Source organism: Engystomops pustulosus, chromosome 8, assembly GCF_040894005.1.
Source record: "Engystomops pustulosus chromosome 8, aEngPut4.maternal, whole genome shotgun sequence".
Classification (NCBI taxonomy): Eukaryota; Metazoa; Chordata; class Amphibia; order Anura; family Leptodactylidae; genus Engystomops; species Engystomops pustulosus.
Genome location: NC_092418.1, coordinates 6,730,060 through 6,757,570, shown reverse-complemented (window position 1 = coordinate 6,757,570; position 27,511 = coordinate 6,730,060). Strand labels below are relative to the sequence as shown.

The 27,511-nt window shown below is 43.8% G+C and overlaps 1 protein-coding gene across 1 annotated transcript; it reads right to left on the bottom strand.

The window, feature by feature from the left end:
- Positions 1-850: 850 nt before the first annotated feature.
- On the bottom strand, positions 851-27,197 carry LOC140076296 (nuclear factor 7, brain-like). The gene is made up of 9 exons (XM_072122865.1): positions 26,818-27,197; positions 21,006-21,080; positions 19,232-19,395; positions 16,307-16,768; positions 15,727-15,822; positions 3,433-3,666; positions 3,310-3,332; positions 3,100-3,230; positions 851-1,617 (listed from the first exon to the last, which is right to left on the bottom strand). Exons 1-9 carry the CDS (start codon positions 27,017-27,019, stop codon positions 1,079-1,081), a joined length of 1,926 nt encoding a protein of 641 aa, XP_071978966.1. The 5' UTR covers positions 27,020-27,197; the 3' UTR covers positions 851-1,078.
- Between the last annotated feature and the right edge of the window lie 314 nt (positions 27,198-27,511).

Genomic DNA, 27,511 nt, shown 5'->3' with positions numbered 1-27,511 from the left:
CCTCCGATTTGTGTTGCATGAACGTCGGCGCCAAAATCTGATCCCGTACGCTAAAAACCTCGGTTAAATGCAGTGAAAAACGGAAAAAGCGGGGAAACCCCACGAAAATGTGGCCTGCAGAGCCTTAGTAAATATGCCCCATAGTGTTGGAATGGAAGTGCGATGTAATGGATCTGCTTTTGCTTCTGCAAGACATAGACACGGGTCGTGCATCCTAGCATCAGAAAACACTACAGCTGATGCACAATTGGGTTATTCAATACACAACTGTCTCAACTGCAAACTTGCTAAACAATCAGCATTTCTTTTGCAATAGTTTCCAACCTTCTCCACTTTACTTACAGAAGATTTATGTAGCTAATCCTGATGTGCAAGGTTAGGAATAAATTCACTCCACGCATAGGAAGTAATTAGGGAGAAGTTAAACATTTTTTATTTGATTATTCTATAAAAAGTTTCAAATCTCCTGCGGACCCCATATACTCGATGACGCCATATGTCACATTTATCAAGCAGTCTGAGCCACTATGATAAACCCACAAAAATCTCCCAGGATGGTGAAAGAAATGGATGCAAGAAGCTTCTGCCTAATGATGATGATGGATACATGTCGGCCGCAGCGCCTCGTAGACCAGACCTCGCCTGCCTGTGACTGGCTGGGCCGCTACTCATGGATTGTCGGCCGAATTTCAAGCTCCTATGTAGAAGAGCAGCTGTAGTTTCCAGCGCTGACTGATACACAGAGCACAGAGATGGACTTCTAGCGCCGCTCTGTGTTCCGGGTCATCAGTATGTGAATGGTAAAAACGTTCTGTAATTGTTCCACACAAATATAGAACGACATCTCTCATAGGTTGTTAAATGAATTGAATTTATTAAAAAAAACTAAATCAAGAAATGCAAACTTGTAAAATCACAGTCATGGAACTAAAACATGTACATCCCATCAGAAATACAATGAACCATCAACATGAACAGCGGGAAACAAATGGCCGAGTGTGAACGGGGAATAGTTTAAATTATAACCTGCGCGGGGATGAAAATGATCGGCTGTGTATCAGTGCGACATACAGGACACTCAGCTATGCACCAGACGCAGAGGTTCTGCGTTGCGGCCCGAGTCGTGCAGGAATGGAGACAGGTACGGGTACAGCTTCTCTGTGAACGTGGCGCGGAATGTGTAGATGGCGGACATGTCATCCGCGTTGTAGAAGGAGATCTGACCTCCCTCGTAATCCACGTACACGCCGATTCTCTTGGGCTTGGAGTTGAGGACCAGGGTCTTGGAGGGGGACTCCAGAGCTTTGTAGGCGTTGCCATTCCTTAGCCAGATGGCCCAGTAGCCGTTCTTTGGGTTGAGCTTGATCTTCCCCTTGCGGTTGCTGGATTCGCTGGCCATCCCCACATCCCAGGCCGTCTTGTCTCCCACTTCTACCTCCCAGTAATGGCGACCAGAATCGAAGCCCTGAGAGCCCAGGACCAGGATGCACTGACTGAACCGTTTGGGATTGTCAGGGAGCGGGAGCTTAGTGTCTCCATATTTAACACTGGTCAGTCCATCGGACAGGATCAAGTTGGGGTGCGCAGTGGAAGGGTCTAACATCATAGGGGACAAGTCTGAACAGAAATGATAGAAAAAAACATGTTTAGTTTGCAGTGTAACTAGAATGGCAATGATATAAGAAGGGCAATAACATTTACAGTGTTGGAACAGCCAGTACAACTGGTTTGCTTTTTGCAGGACAAGCTGCATTTCCTGATGTCATTATTCAATTTCTTTACTACGGATTGCAAACTGGATAAATAGTCATATGCTGGGTAGGATGTGGAAAAGTGTTTTTACAATGTGCGGTTGGGTTTAGAGGAAATAACTAGACCTCAGAAGTTTAGGTATCTTTAACCCCTTCACGCTCTGCGACGGATATATCCGCCGAATAGCTATGAAGGGTGTATGAAGAGGGCTCACGGGCTGAGCCCTCTTCATATAGAGATGGGCTTTGCTGCATATTGAAGCAAAGACCCATTGCTAACCCCCACGGTCGGTGCCTGCACCGATCCTGGGTGTTAACCTCTTGTCTGCCGCTGGCAAAGACACATGGACGCCGCCATCTTTCTTCAGAGCAGTTGCCATGACAGCCTCGGTCTTCGTCAGAACCGAGGCTGCATGCTTTCAGAAGATTCGTTACAATGAGCCAGTGGCTCATTGTAATGAATCATATGCAAAAACTTCATATACTGCAATACAGTAGCATTGCAGTATATGGTAGGAACGATCAGACCATCTAGGGTTAAAGTATCGTAGATGGTCTAAGAAATAGTGAAAAAAATAAAAGTTTAAAAAAAGAAGCTTAAAAATGTAAAAAATTAATAACATATTTAAAAAAAAAAAAAAAAAAAAAAATCAAATCTCCCCCTTTCCTTAGAACGGATCTAAAACATAATAAACAGTAAAAAATCACAAACTCATTAGATATCGCCGCATCCCAAAATACCTGATCTATCAAAATATATAATATTGCCCGCGATGACCCCCATAACTGAACATGGCGCCCAAATGTCCGAAACGCGACTTTTACACATCAAAATGTTGCACAGTCCTCAAAATAGTAGCAATGAAAATGGCAGCTCATTTAGCAGCTCCGTACAGCGAAGTATGAAAAAGTTATTAACGTCGGAAGAGGGTGAAGTTTTTTTTTCTTTTTCGTACACATTCGTTTCATTTTTGAAAATGCATTAAAACGCAATAAAACCGATATAAATTTGGCATCGCCGCGATCGTACCGACCCAAAGAATAAAGTAGAGCTGTTATTTGGAGCACAGAGTGAAAGTCGTAAAAACTGAGCCCACAAGAATTTTTTTCCAGCTTCGCAGTACACGGCATGGCATAATAAATAATGTGACGGAGAAGTAAAATTTGTTCCGCACAAAATAAGCCCTCACACAGCTCTGTACACTGAAAAATGAAAAAGTAATGGATTTTTGAAGGTGGAGAGCGAGAAATGAGCGAAAAACACCTGCGTCCTTTAAGGGGTTAAAGACACTATGGAAGTATTGTTCCTCTATGTCCTGTATGGATTCTGATGTAAGTCAGTACTTACATGGCACAATGAAAGATTTCATCTGCTTCCACACCGAGTACTGAATGGGTCCCTTGAAAGTTCCCCGACACAGATCCTTAGAGAGCAGCGTGTTCCCGGTTACCATCACATCCTTCTGCTGCTCCTGGCACCTGGACAACAAGATACAAAGATCAGCACTGACCATCCAACCCTAACACTAGTGATCCCACAAATGTGCTGGAAACTTACTTCTCGATGAATGACTTGATCCCCTTAAGGCAGAAAACAAAACAAAAGTAAAGATAAAATAGAGAATTAGTAAAACGAAATGCATGGAGACAAAGGGCTTGCGCCAAATATAGCGACACTTACAGTGAGGAAAGAGATGGAGTCGGAATCGTTCACCCTCTCGTCGGCCATAGTGATGGTCTCTTTGATACTATCGTTATTCTCCTGCAGCTTCACCATGTTACTCTCCATCTCCTTCAGCAGGTTTTCTCCCTGTTCCTGAAGCTGCTCCAGAAGATTCTCCTTTCGTTCCTTCAAGAACGTGTGCAGCTTCTCAAACTCAGACTCAATGTGCTGCCGAGACTCCGATACATTGTTCTAAATGGGAGAAATAACCACTGAGATCACTTAATACGTCTGTAAGCAGCACGTACTGTACCGTTGCGGTACCGTCGGGGTTGGGGAAAAGATAGAGCTGGCTCTATCTTTGCCCGTAAGTACGGCTGTGCCACACTTCTCCATATGGAGGGGAGGTGTGAATAAAGCCATAGAGGAATAGTCTAGAACAGTGGTCCCCAAACTACGGCCCGCGGGCCACATGCGGCCCGCGGACCGTTTTTATCCGGCCCCTTGGAGCGCCAGCGGCTCCTGCTGAGGCCCCCGGCAAGTCGCGGCAGTCAGGCAGGAGCCTCCGTCCATCCGGACAGGAAGCTCCTGCCCGCCCCTGAATAGTGCTCGACGCGGCCGATACGGCCGCTCGAGCACTATTATTACAGGTGGAGCGATGTGGCCGGAAGACGACCCCGGCGCACATCGCTCCGTGAACCTGAGTGCGCGGCCGCGTGATGACGTCATCACGCGGCTGCGCACCCCTTCCCGGCCGACAGCAGCCCGAAGATAGAAGACTCGGGAGCCGCTGCCAGAGGTGAGTATAGGATTTTTTTTTTTTAACCAGCAGCAAATATATTTTGGCGGCCGGGGGGCCCGGATATAAAAAAAATAATTAATTATGGGGGCCTTAAATATAGTATAGGGCAGTATAGGGAATAATTAATGATGGAGGAGCAGTATAGGGAATAATTAATGATGGAGGGGCAGTATAGGGAATAATTAATGATGGAGGGGCAGTATAGGGAATAATTAATGATGGAGGAGCAGTATAGGGAATAATTAATGATGGAGGAGCAGTATAGGGAATAATTAATGATGGAGGAGCAGTATAGGGAATAATTAATAATGGAGGGGCAGTATAGGGAATAATGAATGATGGAGGGGCAGTATAGGGAATAATTAATGATGGAGGAGCAGTATAGGGAATAATTAATGATGGAGGAGCAGTATAGGGAATAATTAATAATGGAGGGGCAGTATAGGGAATAATTAATAATGGAGGGGCAGTATAGGGAATAATGAATGATGGAGGGGCAGTATAGGGAATAATTAATAATGGAGGGGCAGTATAGGGAATAATGAATGATGGAGGGGCAGTATAGGGAATAATTAATGATGGAGGAGCAGTATAGGGAATAATTAATGATGGAGGGGCAGTATAGGGAATAATTAATGATGGAGGGGCAGTATAGGGAATAATTAATGATGGAGGGGCAGTATAGGGAATAATTAATGATGGAGGGGCAGTATAGGGAATAATAAATGATGGAGGGGTAGTATAGGGAATAATTAATGATGGAGGGGCAGTATAGGGAATAATGAATGATGGAGGAGCAGTATAGGGAATCATTAATGATGGAGGGGCAGTATAGGGAATAATTAATGATGGAGGAGCAGTATAGGGAATAATTAATGATGGAGGAGCAGTATAGGGAATAATTAATGATGGAGGAGCAGTATAGGGAATAATTAATGATGGAGGAGCAGTATAGGGAACAATTAATGATGGAGGGGCAGTATAGGGAATAATTAATGATGGAGGAGCAGTATAGGGAATAATTAATGGTGGAGGGGCAGTAAAGGGAATAATTAATAATAGAGGAGCAGTATAGGGAACAATTAATGATGGAGGGGCAGTATAGGGAATAATTAATGATGGAGGAGCAGTATAGGGAATAATTAATGGTGGAGGGGCAGTATAGGGAATAATTAATGATGGAGGAGCAGTATAGGGAATAATTAATAATGGAGGGGCAGTATAGGGAATAATTAATGATGGAGGAGCAGTATAGGGAATAATTAATGATGGAGGGGCAGTATAGGGAATAATTAATGATGGAGGAGCAGTATAGGGAATAATTAATGATGGAGGAGCAGTATAGGGAATAATTAATGATGGAGGGGCAGTATAGGGAATAATTAATGATGGAGGAGCAGTATAGGGAATAATTAATAATGGAGGGGCAGTATAGGGAATAATTAATGATGGAGGGGCAGTATAGGGAATAATTAATGATGGAGGAGCAGTATAGGGAATAATTAATAATGGAGGGGCAGTATAGGGAATAATTAATGATGGAGGAGCAGTATAGGGAATAATTAATGGTGGAGGAGCAGTATAGGGAATAATTAATGGTGGAGGGGCAGTATAGGGAATAATTAATGGTGGAGGGGCAGTATAGGGAATAATTAATGATGGAGGAGCAGTATAGGGAATAATTAATGATGGAGGAGCAGTATAGGGAATAATTAATGATGGAGGGGCAGTATAGGAAATCATTAATGATGGAGGGGCAGTATAGGGAATAATTAATGGTGGAGGAGCAGTATAGGGAATAATTAATGGTGGAGGGGCAGTATAGGGAATAATTAATGATGGAGGGGCAGTATAGGAAATAAATGATGGAGGAGCAGTATAGGGAATAATTAATGATGGAGGAGCAGTATAGGGAATAATTAATGATGGAGGGGCAGTATAGGGAATAATTAATGATGGAGGAGCAGTATAGGGAATAATTAATGATGGAGGGGCAGTATAGGGAATAATTAATGATGGAGGGGCAGTATAGGGAATAATGAATGATGGAGGGCAGTATAGGGAATAATTAATGATGGAGGGGCAGTATAGGAAATAATTAATGATGGAGGAGCAGTATAGGGAATAATTAATGATGGAGGGGCAGTATAGGGAATAATGAATGATGGAGGGGCAGTATAGGGAATAATTAATGATGGAGGGGCAGTATAGGAAATAATTAATGATGGAGGAGCAGTATAGGGAATAATTAATGATGGAGGAGCAGTATAGGGAATAATTAATGATGGAGGGGCAGTATAGGGAATAATTAATGATGGAGGGGCAGTATAGGAAATAAATGATGGAGGAGCAGTATAGGGAATAATTAATGATGGAGGGGCAGTATAGGGAATAATGAATGATGGAGGGGCAGTATAGGGAATAATTAATGATGGAGGGGCAGTATAGGAAATAATTAATGATGGAGGAGCAGTATAGGGAATAATTAATGATGGAGGGGCAGTATAGGGAATAATTAATGATGGAGGGGCAGTATAGGGAATCATTAATGATGGAGGGGCAGTATAGGGAATCATTAATGATGGAGGGGCAGTATAGGGAATAATTAATGATGGAGGGGCAGTATAGGGAATCATTAATGATGGAGGGGCAGTATAGGGAATAATGAATGATGGAGGGGCAGTAAAGGGAATAATTAATGATGGAGGAGCAGTATAGGGAATAATTAATGATGGAGGGGCAGTATAGGGAATAATTAATGATGGAGGGGCAGTATAGGGAATAATGAATGATGGAGGGGCAGTATAGGGAATAATTAATGATGGAGGAGCAGTATAGGGAATAATTAATGATGGAGGGGCAGTATAGGGAATAATTAATGATGGAGGGGCAGTATAGGGAATAATTAATGATGGAGGGGCAGTATAGGGAATAATTAATGATGGAGGAGCAGTATAGGGAATAATTAATGATGGAGGAGCAGTATAGGGAAAAATTAATGATGGAGGGGCAGTATAGGGAATCATTAATGATGGAGGGGCAGTATAGGGAATCATTAATGATGGAGGGGCAGTATAGGGAATAATTAATGATGGAGGGGCAGTATAGGGAATCATTAATGATGGAGGGGCAGTATAGGGAATAATGAATGATGGAGGGGCAGTATAGGGAATAATTAATGATGGAGGAGCAGTATAGGGAATAATTAATGATGGAGGGGCAGTATAGGGAATAATTAATGATGGAGGGGCAGTATAGGGAATAATTAATGATGGAGGAGCAGTATAGGGAATAATTAATAATGGAGGGGCAGTATAGGGAATAATGAATGATGGAGGGGCAGTATAGGGAATAATTAATGATGGAGGAGCAGTATAGGGAATAATTAATGATGGAGGGGCAGTATAGGGAATAATTAATGATGGAGGGGCAGTATAGGGAATAATTAATGATGGAGGGGCAGTATAGGGAATAATTAATGATGGAGGGGCAGTATAGGGAATAATTAATGATGGAGGGGTAGTATAGGGAATAATAAATGGAGGAGCAGTATAGGGAATAATTAATGATGGAGGGGCAGTATAGGGAATAATTAATGATGGAGGGGCAGTATAGGGAATAATTAATGATGGAGGAGCAGTATAGGAAATAATTAATGATGGAGGAGCAGTATAGGGAATAATTAATGATGGAGGGGCAGTATAGGGAATAATTAATGATGGAGGAGCAGTATAGGGAATAATTAATGGTGGAGGGGCAGTATAGGGAATAATTAATGGTGGAGGGGCAGTATAGGGAATAATTAATAATGGAGGAGCAGTATAGAGAATAATTAATGATGGAGGAGCAGTATAGGGAATAATTAATGGTGGAGGGGCAGTATAGAGAATAATTAATGATGGAGGGGCAGTATAGGGAATAATTAATGATGGAGGAGCAGTATAGGGAATAATTAATGATGGAGGAGCAGTATAGGGAATAATTAATGATGGAGGAGCAGTATAGGGAATAATTAATGGTGGAGGGGCAGTATAGGGAATAATTAATGATGGAGGAGCAGTATAGGGAATAATTAATGATGGAGGAGCAGTATAGGGAATAATTAATGATGGAGGAGCAGTATAGGGAATAATTAATGGTGGAGGGGCAGTATAGGGAATAATTAATGATGGAGGAGCAGTATAGGGAATAATTAATGATGGAGGAGCAGTATAGGGAATAATTAATGATGGAGGGGCAGTATAGGGAATAATTAATGATGGAGGAGCAGTATAGGGAATAATTAATGATGGAGGAGCAGTATAGGGAATAATTAATGATGGAGGAGCAGTATAGGGAATAATTAATGATGGAGGAGCAGTATAGGGAATAATTAATGGTGGAGGGGCAGTATAGGGAATAATTAATGATGGAGGAGCAGTATAGGGAATAATTAATGATGGAGGAGCAGTATAGGGAATAATTAATGATGGAGGGGCAGTATAGGGATAAATTAATAATGGAGGGGCAGTATAGGGAATAATTAATGGTGGAGGGGCAGTATAGGGAATAATTAATGATGGAGGAGCAGTATAGGGAACAATTAATGATGGAGGAGCAGTATAGGGAATAATTAATGATGGAGGAGCAGTATAGGGAATAATTAATGATGGAGGAGCAGTATAGGGAATAATTAATGATGGAGGAGCAGTATAGGGAATCATTAATGATGGAGGGGCAGTATAGGGAATAATTAATGATGGAGGAGCAGTATAGGGAATAATTAATGATGGAGGAGCAGTATAGGGAATCATTAATGATGGAGGGGCAGTATAGGGAATCATTAATAATAGAGGAGCAGTATAGGGAATAATTAATGATGGAGGGGCAGTATAGGGAACAATTAATGATGGAGGGGCAGTATAGGGAATAATTAATGATGGAGGGGCAGTATAGGGAATAATTAATGATGGAGGAGCAGTATAGGGAATAATTAATGATGGAGGAGCAGTATAGGGAATAATTAATGATGGAGGGGCAGTATAGGGATAAATTAATAATGGAGGGGCAGTATAGGGAATAATTAATGGTGGAGGGGCAGTATAGGGAATAATTAATGATGGAGGAGCAGTATAGGGAACAATTAATGATGGAGGAGCAGTATAGGGAATAATTAATGATGGAGGAGCAGTATAGGGAATAATTAATAATAGAGGAGCAGTATAGGGAACAATTAATGATGGAGGGGCAGTATAGGGAATAATTAATGATGGAGGAGCAGTATAGGGAATAATTAATGATGGAGGAGCAGTATAGGGAATAATTAATGATGGAGGGGCAGTATAGGGAATAATTAATGATGGAGGAGCAGTATAGGGAATAATTAATGATGGAGGGGCAGTATAGGGAACAATTAATGATGGAGGGGCAGTATAGGGAATAATTAATGATGGAGGTGCAGTATGGGAAATAATTAATGGTGGAGGAGCAGTATAGGGAACAATTAATGATGGAGGGGCAGTATAGGGATAAATTAATAATGGAGGGGCAGTATAGGGAATAATTAATGATGGAGGGGCAGTATAGGGAATAATTAATAATAGAGGAGCAGTATAGGGAATAATTAATAATAGAGGAGCAGTATGGGAAATAATTAATGATGGAGGAGCAGTATGGGAAATAATTAATGATGGAGGGGCAGTATAGGGAATAATTAATAATAGAGGAGCAGTATAGGGAACAATTAATGATGGAGGAGCAGTATAGGGATAAATTAATAATGGAGGGGCAGTATAGGGAATAATTAATGATGGAGGGGCAGTATAGGGAATAATTAATAATAGAGGAGCAGTATAGGGAACAATTAATGATGGAGGAGCAGTATAGGGAATAATTAATAATAGAGGAGCAGTATGGGAAATAATTAATGATGGAGGAGCAGTATGGGAAATAATTAATGATGGAGGGGCAGTATAGGGAATAATTAATGGTGGAGGGGCAGTATAGGGAATAATTAATGATGGAGGGGCAGTATAGGGATAAATTAATAATGGAGGGGCAGTATAGGGAATAATTAATGATGGAGGTGCAGTATAGGGAATAATTAATGATGGAGGGGCAGTATGGGAAATAATTAATGGTGGAGGAGCAGTATAGGGAATCATTAATGATGGAGGGGCAGTATAGGGATAAATTAATAATGGAGGGGCAGTATAGGGAATAATTAATGATGGAGGAGCAGTATAGGGAATAATTAATGATGGAGGAGCAGTATAGGGAATAATTAATGGTGGAGGGGCAGTATAGGGAATAATTAATGATGGAGGAGCAGTATAGGGAATAATTAATGGTGGAGGGGCAGTATAGGGAATAATTAATGATGGAGGGGCAGTATAGGAAATAATAAATGATGGAGGAGCAGTATAGGGAATAATTAATGATGGAGGAGCAGTATAGGGAATAATTAATGATGGAGGGGCAGTATAGGGAATAATGAATGATGGAGGGGCAGTATAGGGAATAATTAATAATAGAGGAGCAGTATAGGGAACAATTAATGATGGAGGGGCAGTATAGGGAATAATTAATGATGGAGGGGCAGTATAGGAAATAATTAATGATGGAGGAGCAGTATAGGGAATAATTAATGATGGAGGAGCAGTATAGGGAATAATTAATGATGGAGGGGCAGTATAGGGAATAATTAATAATAGAGGAGCAGTATAGGGAACAATTAATGATGGAGGGGCAGTATAGGGAATAATTAATGATGGAGGGGCAGTATAGGAAATAATTAATGATGGAGGAGCAGTATAGGGAACAATTAATGATGGAGGGGCAGTATAGGGAATAATTAATGATGGAGGGGCCGTATAGGAAATAATTAATGATGGAGGAGCAGTATAGGGAACAATTAATGATGGAGGAGCAGTATAGGGAATAATTAATGGTGGAGGGGCAGTATAGGGAATAATTAATGATGGAGGGGCAGTATAGGGAATAATTAATGATGGAGGGGCAGTATAGGAAATAATAAATGATGGAGGAGCAGTATAGGGAATAATTAATGATGGAGGGGCAGTATAGGGAATAATGAATGATGGAGGGGCAGTATAGGGAATAATTAATAATAGAGGAGCAGTATAGGGAACAATTAATGATGGAGGGGCAGTATAGGGAATAATTAATGATGGAGGGGCAGTATAGGGAATAATTAATGATGGAGGGGCAGTATAGGGATAAATTAATAATGGAGGGGCAGTATAGGGAATAATTAATGATGGAGGAGCAGTATAGGGAATCATTAATGATGGAGGGGCAGTATAGGGAACAATTAATGATGGAGGGGCAGTATAGGGAATAATTAATGATGGAGGGGCAGTATAGGGAATAATTAATGATGGAGGAGCAGTATAGGGAATCATTAATGATGGAGGGGCAGTATAGGGATAAATTAATAATGGAGGGGCAGTATAGGGAATAATTAATGATGGAGGAGCAGTATAGGGAATCATTAATGATGGAGGGGCAGTATAGGGAATAATTAATGATGGAGGGGCAGTATAGGGAATCATTAATGATGGAGGGGCAGTATAGGGAATAATTAATGATGGAGGGGCAGTATAGGGAATAATTAATGATGGAGGAGCAGTATAGGGAATAATGAATGATGGAGGGGCAGTATAGGGAATAATTAATGATGGAGGGGCAGTATAGGGAATAATGAATGATGGAGGGGCAGTATAGGGAATAATTAATGATGGAGGAGCAGTATAGGGAATAATTAATGATGGAGGGGCAGTATAGGAAATAATAAATGATGGAGGAGCAGTATAGGGAATAATTAATGGTGGAGGGGCAGTATAGGGAATAATTAATGATGGAGGAGCAGTATAGGGAATAATTAATGATGGAGGAGCAGTATAGGGAATAATTAATGGTGGAGGGGCAGTATAGGGAATAATTAATGATGGAAGAGCAGTATAGGGAATAATTAATGGTGGAGGAGCAGTATAGGGAATAATTAATGATGGAGGGGCAGTATAGGGAACAATTAATGATGGAGGGGCAGTATAGGGAATAATTAATGATGGAGGGGCAGTATGAGAAATAATTGATGGAGGAGCAGTATAGGGAATAATTAATGATGGAGGAGCAGTATAGGGAATAATTAATGATGGAGGGGCAGTATAGGGAATAATTAATGATGGAGGGGCAGTATAGGGAATAATGAATGATGGAGGAGCAGTATAGGGAATAATTAATGATGGAGGGGCAGTATAGGGAATAATTAATGATGGAGGAGCAGTATAGGGAATAATTAATGATGGAGGGGCAGTATGAGAAATAATTGATGGAGGAGCAGTATAGGGAATAATGAATGATGGAGGGGCAGTATAGGAAATAATTAATGATGGAGGAGCAGTATAGGGAATAATTAATGATGGAGGAGCAGTATAGGGAATAATTAATGGTGGAGGGGCAGTATAGGGAATAATTAATGATGGAGGAGCAGTATAGGGAATAATTAATGATGGAGGGGCAGTATAGGGAATAATTAATGATGGAGGGGCAGTATAGGGAATAATTAATAATAGAGGAGCAGTATAGGGAACAATTAATGATGGAGGGGCAGTATAGGGAATAATTAATGATGGAGGGGCAGTATAGGGAATAATTAATGATGGAGGAGCAGTATAGGGAATAATTAATGATGGAGGGGCAGTATAGGGATAAATTAATAATGGAGGGGCAGTATAGGGAATAATTAATGATGGAGGAGCAGTATAGGGAATCATTAATGATGGAGGGGCAGTATAGGGATAAATTAATAATGGAGGGGCAGTATAGGGAATAATTAATGATGGAGGAGCAGTATAGGGAATAATTAATGATGGAGGAGCAGTATAGGGAATAATTAATGGTGGAGGGGCAGTATAGGGAATAATTAATGATGGAGGGGCAGTATAGGGAATAATTAATGATGGAGGGGCAGTATAGGAAATAATAAATGATGGAGGAGCAGTATAGGGAATAATTAATGATGGAGGAGCAGTATAGGGAATAATTAATGATGGAGGGGCAGTATAGGGAATAATGAATGATGGAGGGGCAGTATAGGGAATAATTAATAATAGAGGAGCAGTATAGGGAACAATTAATGATGGAGGGGCAGTATAGGGAATAATTAATGATGGAGGGGCAGTATAGGAAATAATTAATGATGGAGGAGCAGTATAGGGAATAATTAATGATGGAGGAGCAGTATAGGGAATAATTAATGATGGAGGAGCAGTATAGGGAATAATTAATGGTGGAGGGGCAGTATAGGGAATAATTAATGATGGAGGGGCAGTATAGGGAATAATTAATGATGGAGGGGCAGTATAGGAAATAATAAATGATGGAGGAGCAGTATAGGGAATAATTAATGATGGAGGGGCAGTATAGGGAATAATGAATGATGGAGGGGCAGTATAGGGAATAATTAATAATAGAGGAGCAGTATAGGGAACAATTAATGATGGAGGGGCAGTATAGGGAATAATTAATGATGGAGGGGCAGTATAGGGAATAATTAATGATGGAGGGGCAGTATAGGGATAAATTAATAATGGAGGGGCAGTATAGGGAATAATTAATGATGGAGGAGCAGTATAGGGAATCATTAATGATGGAGGGGCAGTATAGGGAACAATTAATGATGGAGGGGCAGTATAGGGAATAATTAATGATGGAGGGGCAGTATAGGGATAAATTAATAATGGAGGGGCAGTATAGGGAATAATTAATGATGGAGGAGCAGTATAGGGAATCATTAATGATGGAGGGGCAGTATAGGGAATAATTAATGATGGAGGGGCAGTATAGGGAATCATTAATGATGGAGGGGCAGTATAGGGAATAATTAATGATGGAGGGGCAGTATAGGGAATAATTAATGATGGAGGGGCAGTATAGGGATAAATTAATAATGGAGGGGCAGTATAGGGAATAATTAATGGTGGAGGGGCAGTATAGGGAATAATTAATGATGGAGGAGCAGTATAGGGAATAATGAATGATGGAGGGGCAGTATAGGGAATAATTAATGATGGAGGCGCAGTATAGGGAATAATGAATGATGGAGGGGCAGTATAGGGAATAATTAATGATGGAGGAGCAGTATAGGGAATAATTAATGATGGAGGGGCAGTATAGGAAATAATAAATGATGGAGGAGCAGTATAGGGAATAATTAATGGTGGAGGGGCAGTATAGGGAATAATTAATGATGGAGGAGCAGTATAGGGAATAATTAATGGTGGAGGGGCAGTATAGGGAATAATTAATGATGGAAGAGCAGTATAGGGAATAATTAATGGTGGAGGAGCAGTATAGGGAATAATTAATGATGGAGGGGCAGTATAGGGAACAATTAATGATGGAGGAGCAGTATAGGGAATAATTAATGATGGAGGGGCAGTATAGGGAATAATTAATGATGGAGGGGCAGTATGAGAAATAATTGATGGAGGAGCAGTATAGGGAATAATTAATGATGGAGGAGCAGTATAGGGAATAATTAATGATGGAGGGGCAGTATAGGGAATAATTAATGATGGAGGGGCAGTATAGGGAATAATGAATGATGGAGGAGCAGTATAGGGAATAATTAATGATGGAGGGGCAGTATAGGGAATAATTAATGATGGAGGGGCAGTATAGGGAATAATTAATGATGGAGGGGCAATATAGGGAACAATTAATGATGGAGGGGCAGTATAGGGAATAATTAATGATGGAGGAGCAGTATAGGGAATAATTAATGATGGAGGGGCAGTATAGGGAATAATTAATGATGGAGGGGCAGTATGAGAAATAATTGATGGAGGAGCAGTATAGGGAATAATTAATGATGGAGGAGCAGTATAGGGAATAATTAATGATGGAGGGGCAGTATAGGGAATAATTAATGATGGAGGGGCAGTATAGGGAATAATTAATGATGGAGGGGCAGTATGAGAAATAATTGATGGAGGAGCAGTATAGGGAATAATTAATGATGGAGGAGCAGTATAGGGAATAATTAATGATGGAGGGGCAGTATAGGGAATAATTAATGATGGAGGGGCAGTATAGGGAACAATTAATGATGGAGGGGCAGTATAGGGAACAATTAATGATGGAGGGGCAGTATGAGAAATAATTGATGGAGGAGCAGTATGGGAAACAATTAATGATGGAGAAGCAATATAGGAAATAATGATGGAGGTGCAGTATGGGAAATAATTAATGATAGAGGGGCAGCATAGGAAATAATAAGTGGTGGGGGGAAGCATAGGAAATAATTAATGATGAAGGAGCAGTATAGGATATGTGCAGTGTACAGAGGAATTTCTTATTTTTTTTTTATTTTTTAACTTTAGTCCGGCCCTTCAACGGTCTGAGAGGGACCGTGAACGGCCCTCTATGTAAAAAGTTTGGGGACCCCTGGTCTAGAACATGGACTTACACTGTGCTTATCCCAGCTATAGGGGACGTACACTGACCTTGTGCTGATCAACCTTCTCGGCCTGCTGGGTGGTCAGCTGTTCAGTCACCTTCAGGGCTTCTTCTAATGGGGCAACAATGTCCGACAGCTCCGTCTACAAAACATAGTGATATCATATATTAACATTTATCTTCAAGGCATGTAAAGTACATTTGTAAATACTATTTCAGACATTACGTTACTTTCAAGGGTTGTCTGATGATTATCTGGTGTTGGGGGGGGGGGGGGGGGGGGACCACTGACACCAATAATGAGAACAGTTTCTATGAGAGGGGTGCAGAACTCGGTGCTCAGCCATTTTTGATGGACCGGCAGTAAGAGAACAGTTAGTTATGATCGATATTGAGATTTTAACGCCATGACAGAACTGTGATGCTGATCCAACCAAGTGCATAGGTCAGGAACACTGAAGGGTTTACCAGTGACTAAAAAGTTCTGTTCACTTCTGAGGATGGAGGTGGTAGCCTCAACCTGCTGGTACCGCGGCTAAGGATGCCCATGGCGCCAATGACTGCCTGTGGCCAGCGATTGAATGGACAGGAATTAGACCTGGTAGAAACTCACTGCTCATAACTTACCCTGTACACCCCCACTGCATCCAGGATTGGCAGGAAGTTGTGACTGGCGTGCTTGAGAGAGTCCCGGCAGATGACGCAGCTCAGGGTCCCATCATCTTTGCAGTACAGTTTCAGCCTCTCATCGTGCTCCGGACAGTTCTCCGATGGTTTAGGCTTTTCCCCAGTTTTAGCTGAGGTCAGGGCAGAAGTGCTACCGACCGTCTTCTTCACCAGGTTAGCCAGGGCTCGGTTGGTGGTACACCTCTTCTCAGTGATGACTTCTTTGCAGTCGGGGCAGGTGAAGGATTCCTGACCATTCCAGGCCTTGTCGATACAGTTACGGCAGAAGTTATGGCCACATTCCACCATGACGGGATCCTGGAAGAGCTCGCTGCACAGGAGGCAAGTCAACTCCTCAGCAAAGTCCCCGGACGCCATCCTTGAGTTGGTGGATGGAGCGATGTCAACATCGACCTTTACTTTCTACATACAGTAAAAAAACAAACAAAACAAGAATTTGAGTTAAGTCAGTTGTGCTTCTGGGGTACAAACTAGAGCCACACAGTAAGTCACCATGATTAAGATTTGTAGAAAAGTAAAACCTTGTGCAAAAAAGGAATAGTATTTAACATATAGATAACAATATAACCAGTGGAAGTGAATCGCTCCACATTGTTATTTCCCTGTTGATACATATATAATAGGCAGGAGAGGTTACAGGTCCTCTTTACACCGGGACTTCCATATAACATCACATGGGTGATCGCTCTTCTGCCCTCACTGCAAAGCCAAAAAGACATTAATGATTCCCAGCAGCGCATCATCATCTCCAAACCATGGGGAAAAACTTACAAAGAATTGGGCACAGGCCGGAACCTGGGCAGAGCAGACGGCACTGCTCACCTCTCCAGAGGAATAGGACCTGCTCAATATTTTGAGGCACAGCGGCCTGTCCAGGACATGATGTGCTAACCACCATGTGACCGGGTGTAACAGACTTCTATGGGGCCCATCATCTGGCTGCAATTTGTGCAACCGGACAATGGCCCCCAATATGGTTGTGTGCATAAAGCATTGTGCAGTACAGTTTAAGGGGATTTCCATAAATAACATATGGATAATCCATTCTCAAGTCTAGATCTTCAATACTGGATTGTTAAGGGCCCAACTTACAGCACCCCCAACAACCAGCGGATAATGGATGCTGCGGCTGACAGTATAGTGAATATAATTGAAAGCACGCCGACAAAGACAATTGGAGCCCGACCAACAGGAAGAAGCAAAATGCGTGGAGAAGGAACGTTTCACCATTCAGTTCCGACCATTATGGACATTGCATCTCTGTGTCTTTTATACCATGTAGTCCGCTGTTGTCCAGCAGTTAGTGGGAATGAGCTTTCCTTGAAACTGCTCCGATTATCAGGCCGTGATTTGTGGAGATCAGACGTCTTAATCACCACGCAGCATAAGATGAGCATTCAGCTCACACAACCTCATTCGCTTTGATGGACCCTATAAAAAATTTCCTTTGTATGGGTTAAAAAAAAAAAAAAAATGTATTACCAACCTCTTTTGAGCGAAACATATCATCCGCTTCTAAGGCCCAGTTCACATCTATGTCACGGCTTTCCATTACGTACTTGGTTTTAGGAGAGAGTAATAGAAACTAAAACATCGATGTAGAATGGGAAGTCTCCCATTCCCCACAGAATTCAATGTGCAGAAGGCTACCGTCCATTACTAATAGCAGAAAAGATGTGGCTATTGTTTCTGATATTAATAACGAACAGAACCAGATGAACTGAGCCTTACTTGTTATCAGTTCCCGATTGTAGGGTTTTTTTTACCCATTTGGTGGCCACTGCCATCTTACCTCATTATCGATAATTTCTAAAAAAAATTAGAGACACATTCCCTTTAACCAGTTGTCCAAAATAAAACCAACCAAAGCAGAACATTGTGTTAGTGCCCAGGTCACTGCAAGTGAAATCTGTGGGACACACCTGCAGCAGTAACTCATATACTACAGAAGTGAAATCCCCCAGACCACCCTGTGCAGCACATTAATAAAAGCTACAAATCCCTGCAGGGCAGATGTGACTCCTGTTGCGTCCACATCAGTACATGACAAGGTACCATCATGGGAGCATCGTGTATAAATGAAGGCAGGACATACGAGGGTTCATTTATCTTTATTCAAAACATGACACAATGTGACAAAGTTCCATACAATACAGATACAATAAAACAACCGCTGCAATGTGCCCGTAATAGAGTATTGGGAATGTGTGGAACTGGTTTACCAATATCAAAAAAAAAAAAATAATAAAAAATTATGTCCTCCACAGAGAAACCTCCAGAGACGTCTGACATCACAGTGTCCTGAGCATTAAAGGGGTTTTCCCACGAAACAAAGTTAGGCCTGGTCCACAGGATGGGGCCTAACTTGCTGATCAGTGGGGGTCTCTGTGCTATTCGCTTCGTCAGATTAATGGAGCAGATGGCCGTGCATGACGGTTCTGTGATCAGCAGGGGTCTCAGCACTGAGACCCCCGCTGATCAGCAAGCTAGGCCCTATCCCCTGGAAAAGCCCTTTAAAGAGAGAATGTAAAGGGGTATTCCCAGCTGAGGTATCTATGATACATCTATAGGATACCTCATAAAACATCGGACAGAGTCACGCTGGGATCCGGAACCCCATTCTTATTGGACAGCGTGTTGTGCACGTTTATCGGACTGCAGGAAATAGCCGTGCAGATAGCCACATTTTTACGTGCATTTCCTCTTTAGTCAATCAGTTATTTTATTAAATGAACAAAACATAATGAAACAACTGATCAGGAGATGATCAATGGAGGGGAAAATTCATCTCCTCTGCCAGCAGAAAAAGTATTTGTTGAATTTGTAGCTGGGGAGGTAGACTGGGAGGACTGAACGCCGCATTACCTTCACATCAGGTGCATCATCATCTTCCTCCTCCTGTTGCTTCAGGGGAGTTTTTCCCTCTTCATTCATTTCCGCGTCCGTACTGTTAGCAACTTGCTCCTCTTTCACTGATTTAGGAATCACCAGTCGGGTTTTATCTACCCATTCGTTTTGGCGACGGTTCACTGTGGAAACAAGCGAGCTCACACAATCAGGTGAAACGGTGGTGGGACTTCCGCCAGCTTATTACTTACCAGATCAGTCGGGAAAAGATGAATACAACACAGAGGTGATCTTACTTTCAGAATGGAACACAATAGAAAATATCACAAAAGGTTAAGAGATTAAAAGGAAATTAAAAGATAAAAATGTAGTTATAATTACTACATGTAAGTAGCAATAGGGACTGTTCATGAACAGCCAACCATTGGCTGCCTTGTATAGAAAAAATTTCTGGTACCAAAAATTAAAAAAAAAATTACAGTAACACCTCCAGCAGGCAGCTGGGAGGTTTAAAGACAAATCTGCTCCAAAACATTTTTTGCCCATTTGGGGACCTTTTATTTGCATTAGTGCACAAGCAGGTTTCTTCTATTCAATGGTTTGTATGTGACCTCTTATGCTACTGTACAGCAGGGTCAAATACTGTGACAACTCTAAATTTAGATGCAGGCATCTACAAGATGTCTGAAAACACCAATCTCAAGGTGTTCTCAGAACATCCCCACAAACTGAAGTTCATTGATACAGTAAACTACAGTCCAAAGGTGTAAAAGGCTTCTTACACCACAGCGGTCGGTCTGTGATATCCGGCCACTGCAGGACTGTGATTGATGAACCGACCTTGGTTGCCTGAAAGAGCCCAAATAATCAGGGTAGCAATCAGGAATGAGAAGTCCTCATTCTGGTTGTGCTGCTGATTCTTGTACATCAGCTGATATTGGCAGCACAGCCGAATGACGATGCAGACAAATGAGGCAGGAGCAATCTCTAATTCGCTCATTCACTTTGCATCAGTCTATGTACAGGCCGACTTAAATGAGCGTGAATTAATGAGCTTCTCATGGTTCCAACTGGGCCAGTTCTAGTCCAGTTAGTAGTGTTGCTAGAGCAGTGTAACTTAAATACAGTGTGAATTCTGATTCACATGCAGCTGAATAAATCCACAACAAGTTCACACAGCTGCAGCTCACGCCATCAGATATGGAACCTGTGGATTTTTAGATATTTATGCATCCATATTGACCTAAGAATAATTCAAATTCACATTTAAGTTGATATGCAAATCAAATTAGCGCAGTTATTATCGGTGAGAGCTCACATGATATGGAGGTTCCAAGTAATTTCTGACCCCAAGGTTCAATACCAATTTAACCATTTCAGTTGACACATGGACTGAGTATCATGTGATGCGCAGAGCCATGTAACACACACCTTAGTCTTAACATTTTTAATTCTTATGTAAAAAATGAATGCACAAGGTTAAAATGATTGTCCTAAAATTGACATTTACCACCTGGTTGCATCTTCCTCCTCGAGGTATGAATACGTTGCAGCAGTGAAGAGTTTGCACATGGGCGTGGCCTATCACAGACATTAAATGAAACGTTTAGGCACAGGCTTGGCCGCTCCTCTATTCACACTAATCTTCACTGCCCATTTGCAGTGGGGAGCTGGGGCACACTTAGTGATTTGTCCATTGCTAATTTTATAGCTTTCTATGTAAAAACCACATCTAACGCTCATGTGCAGATTTCAGTGCAGTCGACAGCAGTAAAGTTACTATTTTACTTACAACCAGCATAGTGGACAAAGAACTCCTCCCGGCCCGCCTGCTTGTTCATCCTGGTTTTCACAACTTCTGCGTCATCTGAAAAAAAATTGGGAATATAAAGGGCGGTGAGGATGGGAGCCTATACAAGAGGTAAATACTGAGCACTCAGAGTATACTACAGTTAAGCTCCCAGGATACAGTAGGGGAGGGGGAGGAGGATTTAGGCAGCCACCAATTTCACAGGCTCACCCACTTATAAAGATGAGAGGGGCCTGCAAGTGACATCTTAGGTAGAACCTCAACTTTAAGAAACAAAATGAGAAATCCCGGGTTCACAACGGAAATTCAGCAGTCACCATGCATTGGGCTTTCTCTCAGGCACGAGGCACAAAGATTGGGCGGGGCATAAGGTAAGAGGCTGGCTATTTATTGCCAGGTGGCCAGTGCCAATTAGCGGCACGCTGACCCCTTAAATCTTGAGAAGCCTAGGTGGCCGGGGCGCAGGCGTCAGATTGCGGGAGACAACACTGGAACGCAGACAGGCGAGTGAGATTGCCGCGCGGCTGAGGGGGCACAGGGAGGCACATTGGTGAACCCGTAACAGAAACAAGGACTTTCAACTCCCTCTAAATATTTTCTACGGGGGTGGAGATCTGGAGACTGGTGTGGACTCCCAGGACCTTGAAATGCTTCGTATGAAGCGGCTCCTTTGTCCTGGCGGTGTGCTTAGGATCCCTGTCATTCTGACAGACCCAGCCACATTTCATCTTCAGTGCCATTGCTGATAGAAGAAGGGAGACTTTGTTACGTTGCTCCCAGATCTCTGCAGGTCAGTCACTAGGTCCACTGTGTGGTTCTGGGATTTCTGCAGGTCAGTCACTAGGTCCACTGTGTGGTTCTGGGATTTCTGCAGGTCAGTCACTAGGTCCACTGTGTGGTTCTGGGATTTCTGCAGGTCAGTCACTAGGTCCACTGTGTGGTTCTGGGATTTCTGCAGGTCAGTCACTAGGTCCACTGTGTGGTTCTGGGATTTCTGCAGGTCAGTCACTAGGTCCACTGTGTGGTTCTGGGATTTCTGCAGGTCAGTCACTAGGTCCACTGTGTGGTTCTGGGATTTCTGCAGGTCAGTCACTAGGTCCACTGTGTGGTTCTGGGATTTCTGCAGGTCAGTCACTAGGTCCACTGTGTGGTTCTGGGATTTCTGCAGGTCAGTCACTAGGTCCACTGTGTGGTTCTGGGGTTTCTGCAGGTCAGTCACTAGGTCCACTGTGTGGTTCTGGGATTCTGCAGGTCAGTCACTAGGTCCACTGTGTGGTTCTGGGATTCTGCAGGTCAGTCACTAGGTCCACTGTGTGGTTCTGGGATTTCTGCAGGTCAGTCACTAGGTCCACTGTGTGGTTCTGGGATTTCTGCAGGTCAGTCACTAGGTCCACTGTGTGGTTCTGGGATTTCTGCAGGTCAGTCACTAGGTCTTTTGCTCACCCTTCTTGTGATCATTTTGACCCCATGGGGTAAGGTCTTGCATGGAGACCCTGACGGAGGGAGATTATCAGGGACTTGTCGGTCTTTCATATTTAGTTATTGCTCCCACAGGTGATTTCTTCTCACCAAGCTGCTGCCTATTGCAGATTCAGTCTCCCCACCCTGGTGCAGGGCTAGAATTTTATTTCTGGTGTCCTGTGACAGCAATTCAGTCTTCACCATAACGGAGTTTGGAGGGTGAGGACAGAAGTCTTTTATACAAATAACTAGTTCATACAGGAGCCATTACTACAGGTAACGAGAGGAGGACAGAGGAGCCATTACTACAGGTAACGAGAGGAGGACAGAGGAGCCATTACTACAGGTAACGAGAGGAGGACAGAGGAGCCATTACTACAGGTAACGAGAGGAGGACAGAGGAGCCATTACTACAGGTAACGAGGGGAGGACACAGGAGCCATTACTACAGGTAACGAGAGGAGGACACAGGAGCCATTACTACAGGTAATGAGGGGAGTACACAGGAGCCATTACTACAGGTAATGAGAGGAGGACGGAGGAGCCATTACTACAGGTAATGAGAGGAGGACAGAGGAGCCATTACTACAGGTAATGAGAGGAGGACACAGGAGCCATTACTACAGGTAATGAGGGGAGGACACAGGAGCCATTACTACAGGTAATGAGAGGAGGACACAGGAGCCATTACTACAGGTAATGAGAGGAGGACACAGGAGCCATTACTACAGGTAATGAAAGGAGGACAGAGGAGCCATTACTACAGGTAATGAGAGGAGGACACAGGAGCCATTACTACAGGTAATGAAAGGAGGACAGAGGAGCCATTACTACAGGTAATGACAGGAGGACAGAGGAGCCATTACTACAGGTAACGAGAGGAGGACAGAGGAGCCATTACTACAGGTAACGAGAGGAGGACAGAGGAGCCATTACTACAGGTAACGAGAGGAGGACAGAGGAGCCATTACTACAGGTAACGAGAGGAGGACAGAGGAGCCATTACTACAGGTAACGAGAGGAGGACAGAGGAGCCATTACTACAGGTAATGAGAGGAGGACAGAGGAGCCATTACTACAGGTAATGAGAGGAGGACAGAGGAGCCATTACTACAGGTAATGAGGGGAGGACACAGGAGCCATTACTACAGGTAATGAGGGGAGTACACAGGAGCCATTACTACAGGTAATGAGGGGAGTACACAGGGGCCATTACTACAGGTAATGAGAGGAGGACACAGGAGCCATTACTACAGGTAATGAGGGGAGGACACAGGAGCCATTACTACAGGTAATGAGAGGAGGACAGAGGAGCCATTACTACAGGTAATGAGAGGAGGACAGAGGAGCCATTACTACAGGTAATGAGAGGAGGACAGAGGAGCCATTACTACAGGTAATGAGAGGAGGACAGAGGAGCCATTACTACAGGTAATGAGAGGAGGACAGAGGAGCCATTACTACAGGTAATGAGGGGAGGACACAGGAGCCATTACTACAGGTAATGACAGGAGGACAGAGGAGCCATTACTACAGGTAATGAGAAGAGGACAGAGGAGCCATTACTACAGGTAATGAGAGGAGGACAGAGGAGCCATTACTACAGGTAATGAGAGGAGGACAGAGGAGCCATTACTACAGGTAATGAGAGGAGGACAGAGGAGCCATTACTACAGGTAATGAGAGGAGGACAGAGGAGCCATTACTACAGGTAATGAGGGGAGGACACAGGAGCCATTACTACAGGTAATGAGGGGAGTACACAGGAGCCATTACTACAGGTAATGAGGGGAGTACACAGGGGCCATTACTACAGGTAATGAGAGGAGGACACAGGAGCCATTACTACAGGTAGTGAGGGGAGGACACAGGAGCCATTACTACAGGTAATGAGGGGAGGACACAGGAGCCATTACTACAGGTAACGAGAGGAGGACACAGGAGCCATTACTACAGGTAATGAGGGGAGGACACAGGAGCCATTACTACAGGTAATGAGGGGAGGACACAGGAGCCATTACTACAGGTAATGAGGGGAGGACACAGGAGCCATTACTACAGGTAATGACAGGAGGACAGAGGAGCCATTACTACAGGTAATGAGAAGAGGACAGAGGAGCCATTACTACAGGTAATGAGGGGAGGACACAGGAGCCATTACTACAGGTAATGACAGGAGGACAGAGGAGCCATTACTACAGGTAATGAGAGGAGGACACAGGAGCCATTACTACAGGTAATGAGAGGAGGACAGAGGAGCCATTACTACAGGTAATGAGAGGAGGACAGAGGAGCCATTACTACAGGTAATGAGAGGAGGACAGAGGAGCCATTACTACAGGTAATGAGAGGAGGACAGAGGAGCCATTACTACAGGTAATGAGAGGAGGACAGAGGAGCCATTACTACAGGTAATGAGGGGAGGACACAGGAGCCATTACTACAGGTAATGAGAGGAGGACAGAGGAGCCATTACTACAGGTAATGAGAGGAGGACAGATGAGCCATTACTACAGGTAATGAGAGGAGGACAGAGGAGCCATTACTACAGGTAACGAGAGGAGGACAGAGGAGCCATTACTACAGGTAACGAGAGGAGGACAGAGGAGCCATTACTACAGGTAATGAGAGGAGGACACAGGAGCCATTACTACAGGTAGTGAGTGGAGGACAGAGGAGCCATTACTACAGGTAATGAGAGGAGGACACAGGAGCCATTACTACAGGTAATGAAAGGAGGACAGAGGAGCCATTACTACAGGTAATGAGGGGAGGACACAGGAGCCATTACTACAGGTAATGAGAGGAGGACAGAGGAGCCATTACTACAGGTAATGAGAGGAGGACAGAGGAGCCATTACTACAGGTAATGAGAGGAGGACAGAGGAGCCATTACTACAGGTAATGAGTGGAGGGCACAGGAGCCATTACTACAGGTAATGAGAGGAGGACAGAGGAGCCATTACTACAGATAATGAGAGGAGGACACAGGAGCCATTACTACAGGTAATGAGAGGAGGACACAGGAGCCATTACTACAGGTAATGAGGGGAGGACAGAGGAGCCATTACTACAGGTAATGAGTGGAGGGCACAGGAGCCATTACTACAGGTAATGAGAGGAGGACACAGGAGCCATTACTACAGGTAACGAGGGGAGGACACAGGAGCCATTACTACAGGTAATGAGGGGAGGACAGAGGAGCCATTACTACAGGTAATGAGAGGAGGACAGAGGAGCCATTACTACAGGTAATGAGAGGAGGACACAGGAGCCATTACTACAGGTAATGAGAGGAGGACACAGGAGCCATTACTACAGGTAATGAGAGGAGGACAGAGGAGCCATTACTACAGGTAATGAGAGGAGGACACAGGAGCCATTACTACAGGTAATGAGGGGAGGACACAGGGGTTGTGTGTATATAGTCGGAGGTGTACACTGCGGTGGTATATATAGTGGGAGGTATATATAGTGGGAGGTGTACACGGGGGCGGTATATATAGTGGGAGGTGTACACGGGGGAGGTATATATAGTGGGAGGTGTACACGGGGGAGGTATATATAGTGGGAGGTGTACACGGGGGAGGTATATATAGTGGGAGGTGTACACGGGGGAGGTATATATAGTGGGAGGTGTACACGGGGGAGGTATATATAGTGGGAGGTGTACACGGGGGAGGTATATATAGTGGGAGGTGTACACGGGGGAGGTATATATAGTGGGAGGTGTACACGGGGGAGGTATATATAGTGGGAGGTGTACACGGGGGAGGTATATATAGTGGGAGGTGTACACGGGGGAGGTATATATAGTGGGAGGTGTACACGGGGGAGGTATATATAGTGGGAGGTGTACACGGGGGCGGTATATATAGTGGGAGGTGTACACGGGGGCGGTATATATAGTGGGAGGTGTACACGGGGGCGGTATATATAGTGGGAGGTGTACACGGGGGCGGTATATATAGTGGGAGGTGTACACGGGGGCGGTATATATAGTGGGAGGTGTACACTGGGGTGGTATATATAGTGGGAGGTGTACACTGGGGTGGTATATATAGTGGGAGGTGTACACTGGGGTGGTATATATAGTGGGAGGTGTACACTGGGGTGGTATATATAGTGGGAGGTGTACACGGGGGCGGTATATATAGTGGGAGGTGTACACGGGGGCGGTATATATAGTGGGGGGTGTACACGGGGGCGGTATATATAGTGGGGGGTGTACACGGGGCGGTATATATAGTGGGAGGTGTACACGGAGGTGGTATATATAGTGGGAGGTGTACACGGGGGCGGTATATATGTATACAGGTAGGTGGCCACTCACGGTAGGTGCCGTCCTGCCTCTTGCACGAGTAGGTGGCCCCGATCTGGACGATGACATCTTCCTCCACGTCGCCGTCGTCCGCCTCGTCTTCGTTGTTGTCGTCCTCGTTCATGGGCTCGTCGGGGTTGTTGTCGGCCTCCTCCCCGGCCGCCTCCATCTTCTCCAGCTCTGAGGAGATTTCGGGCTGCGCTGCGGAGGCCATAGCGACAGAGCACGTGACACGGAGAGAGAGAGCGCGGGAGAGGGGCCTGGAAGCAGCTATCACCTCACACACAGCGGGGGGAGCCTGGAAACCGCGAGGCGGGAGAGCGGCGGACAACGGATCTAAACTGAGGAGCGCACCGGTCTCTGCTGCACGCACTGCGCATGCGCCGCCTCCAGACCCTGCGCGCGGCGGGGAGGGCGGGAACGCGGCTGCTGCTTTCACTTCACACACAGTAAAATGGTCTCCTGAGGTAACGCTCAGGGTGTGATGTCGGATCCCTGAGGTACAGTACGGCTGCTGCCATACAGCCCCAGTGCGGACAGGTAACCTGCTCTAGGAGCAGTACATCCTTAGTCAATGTTCACACAATGTTTATTTTTATCGCACATTTCAACAATAAAAGTGGAAAACTTCATGTAATCTCCATTTTGTGTTCAACCTTGAACACAAGGTACAAAAGACTGGAGAAAAGGGATAAACCAGCCCCAC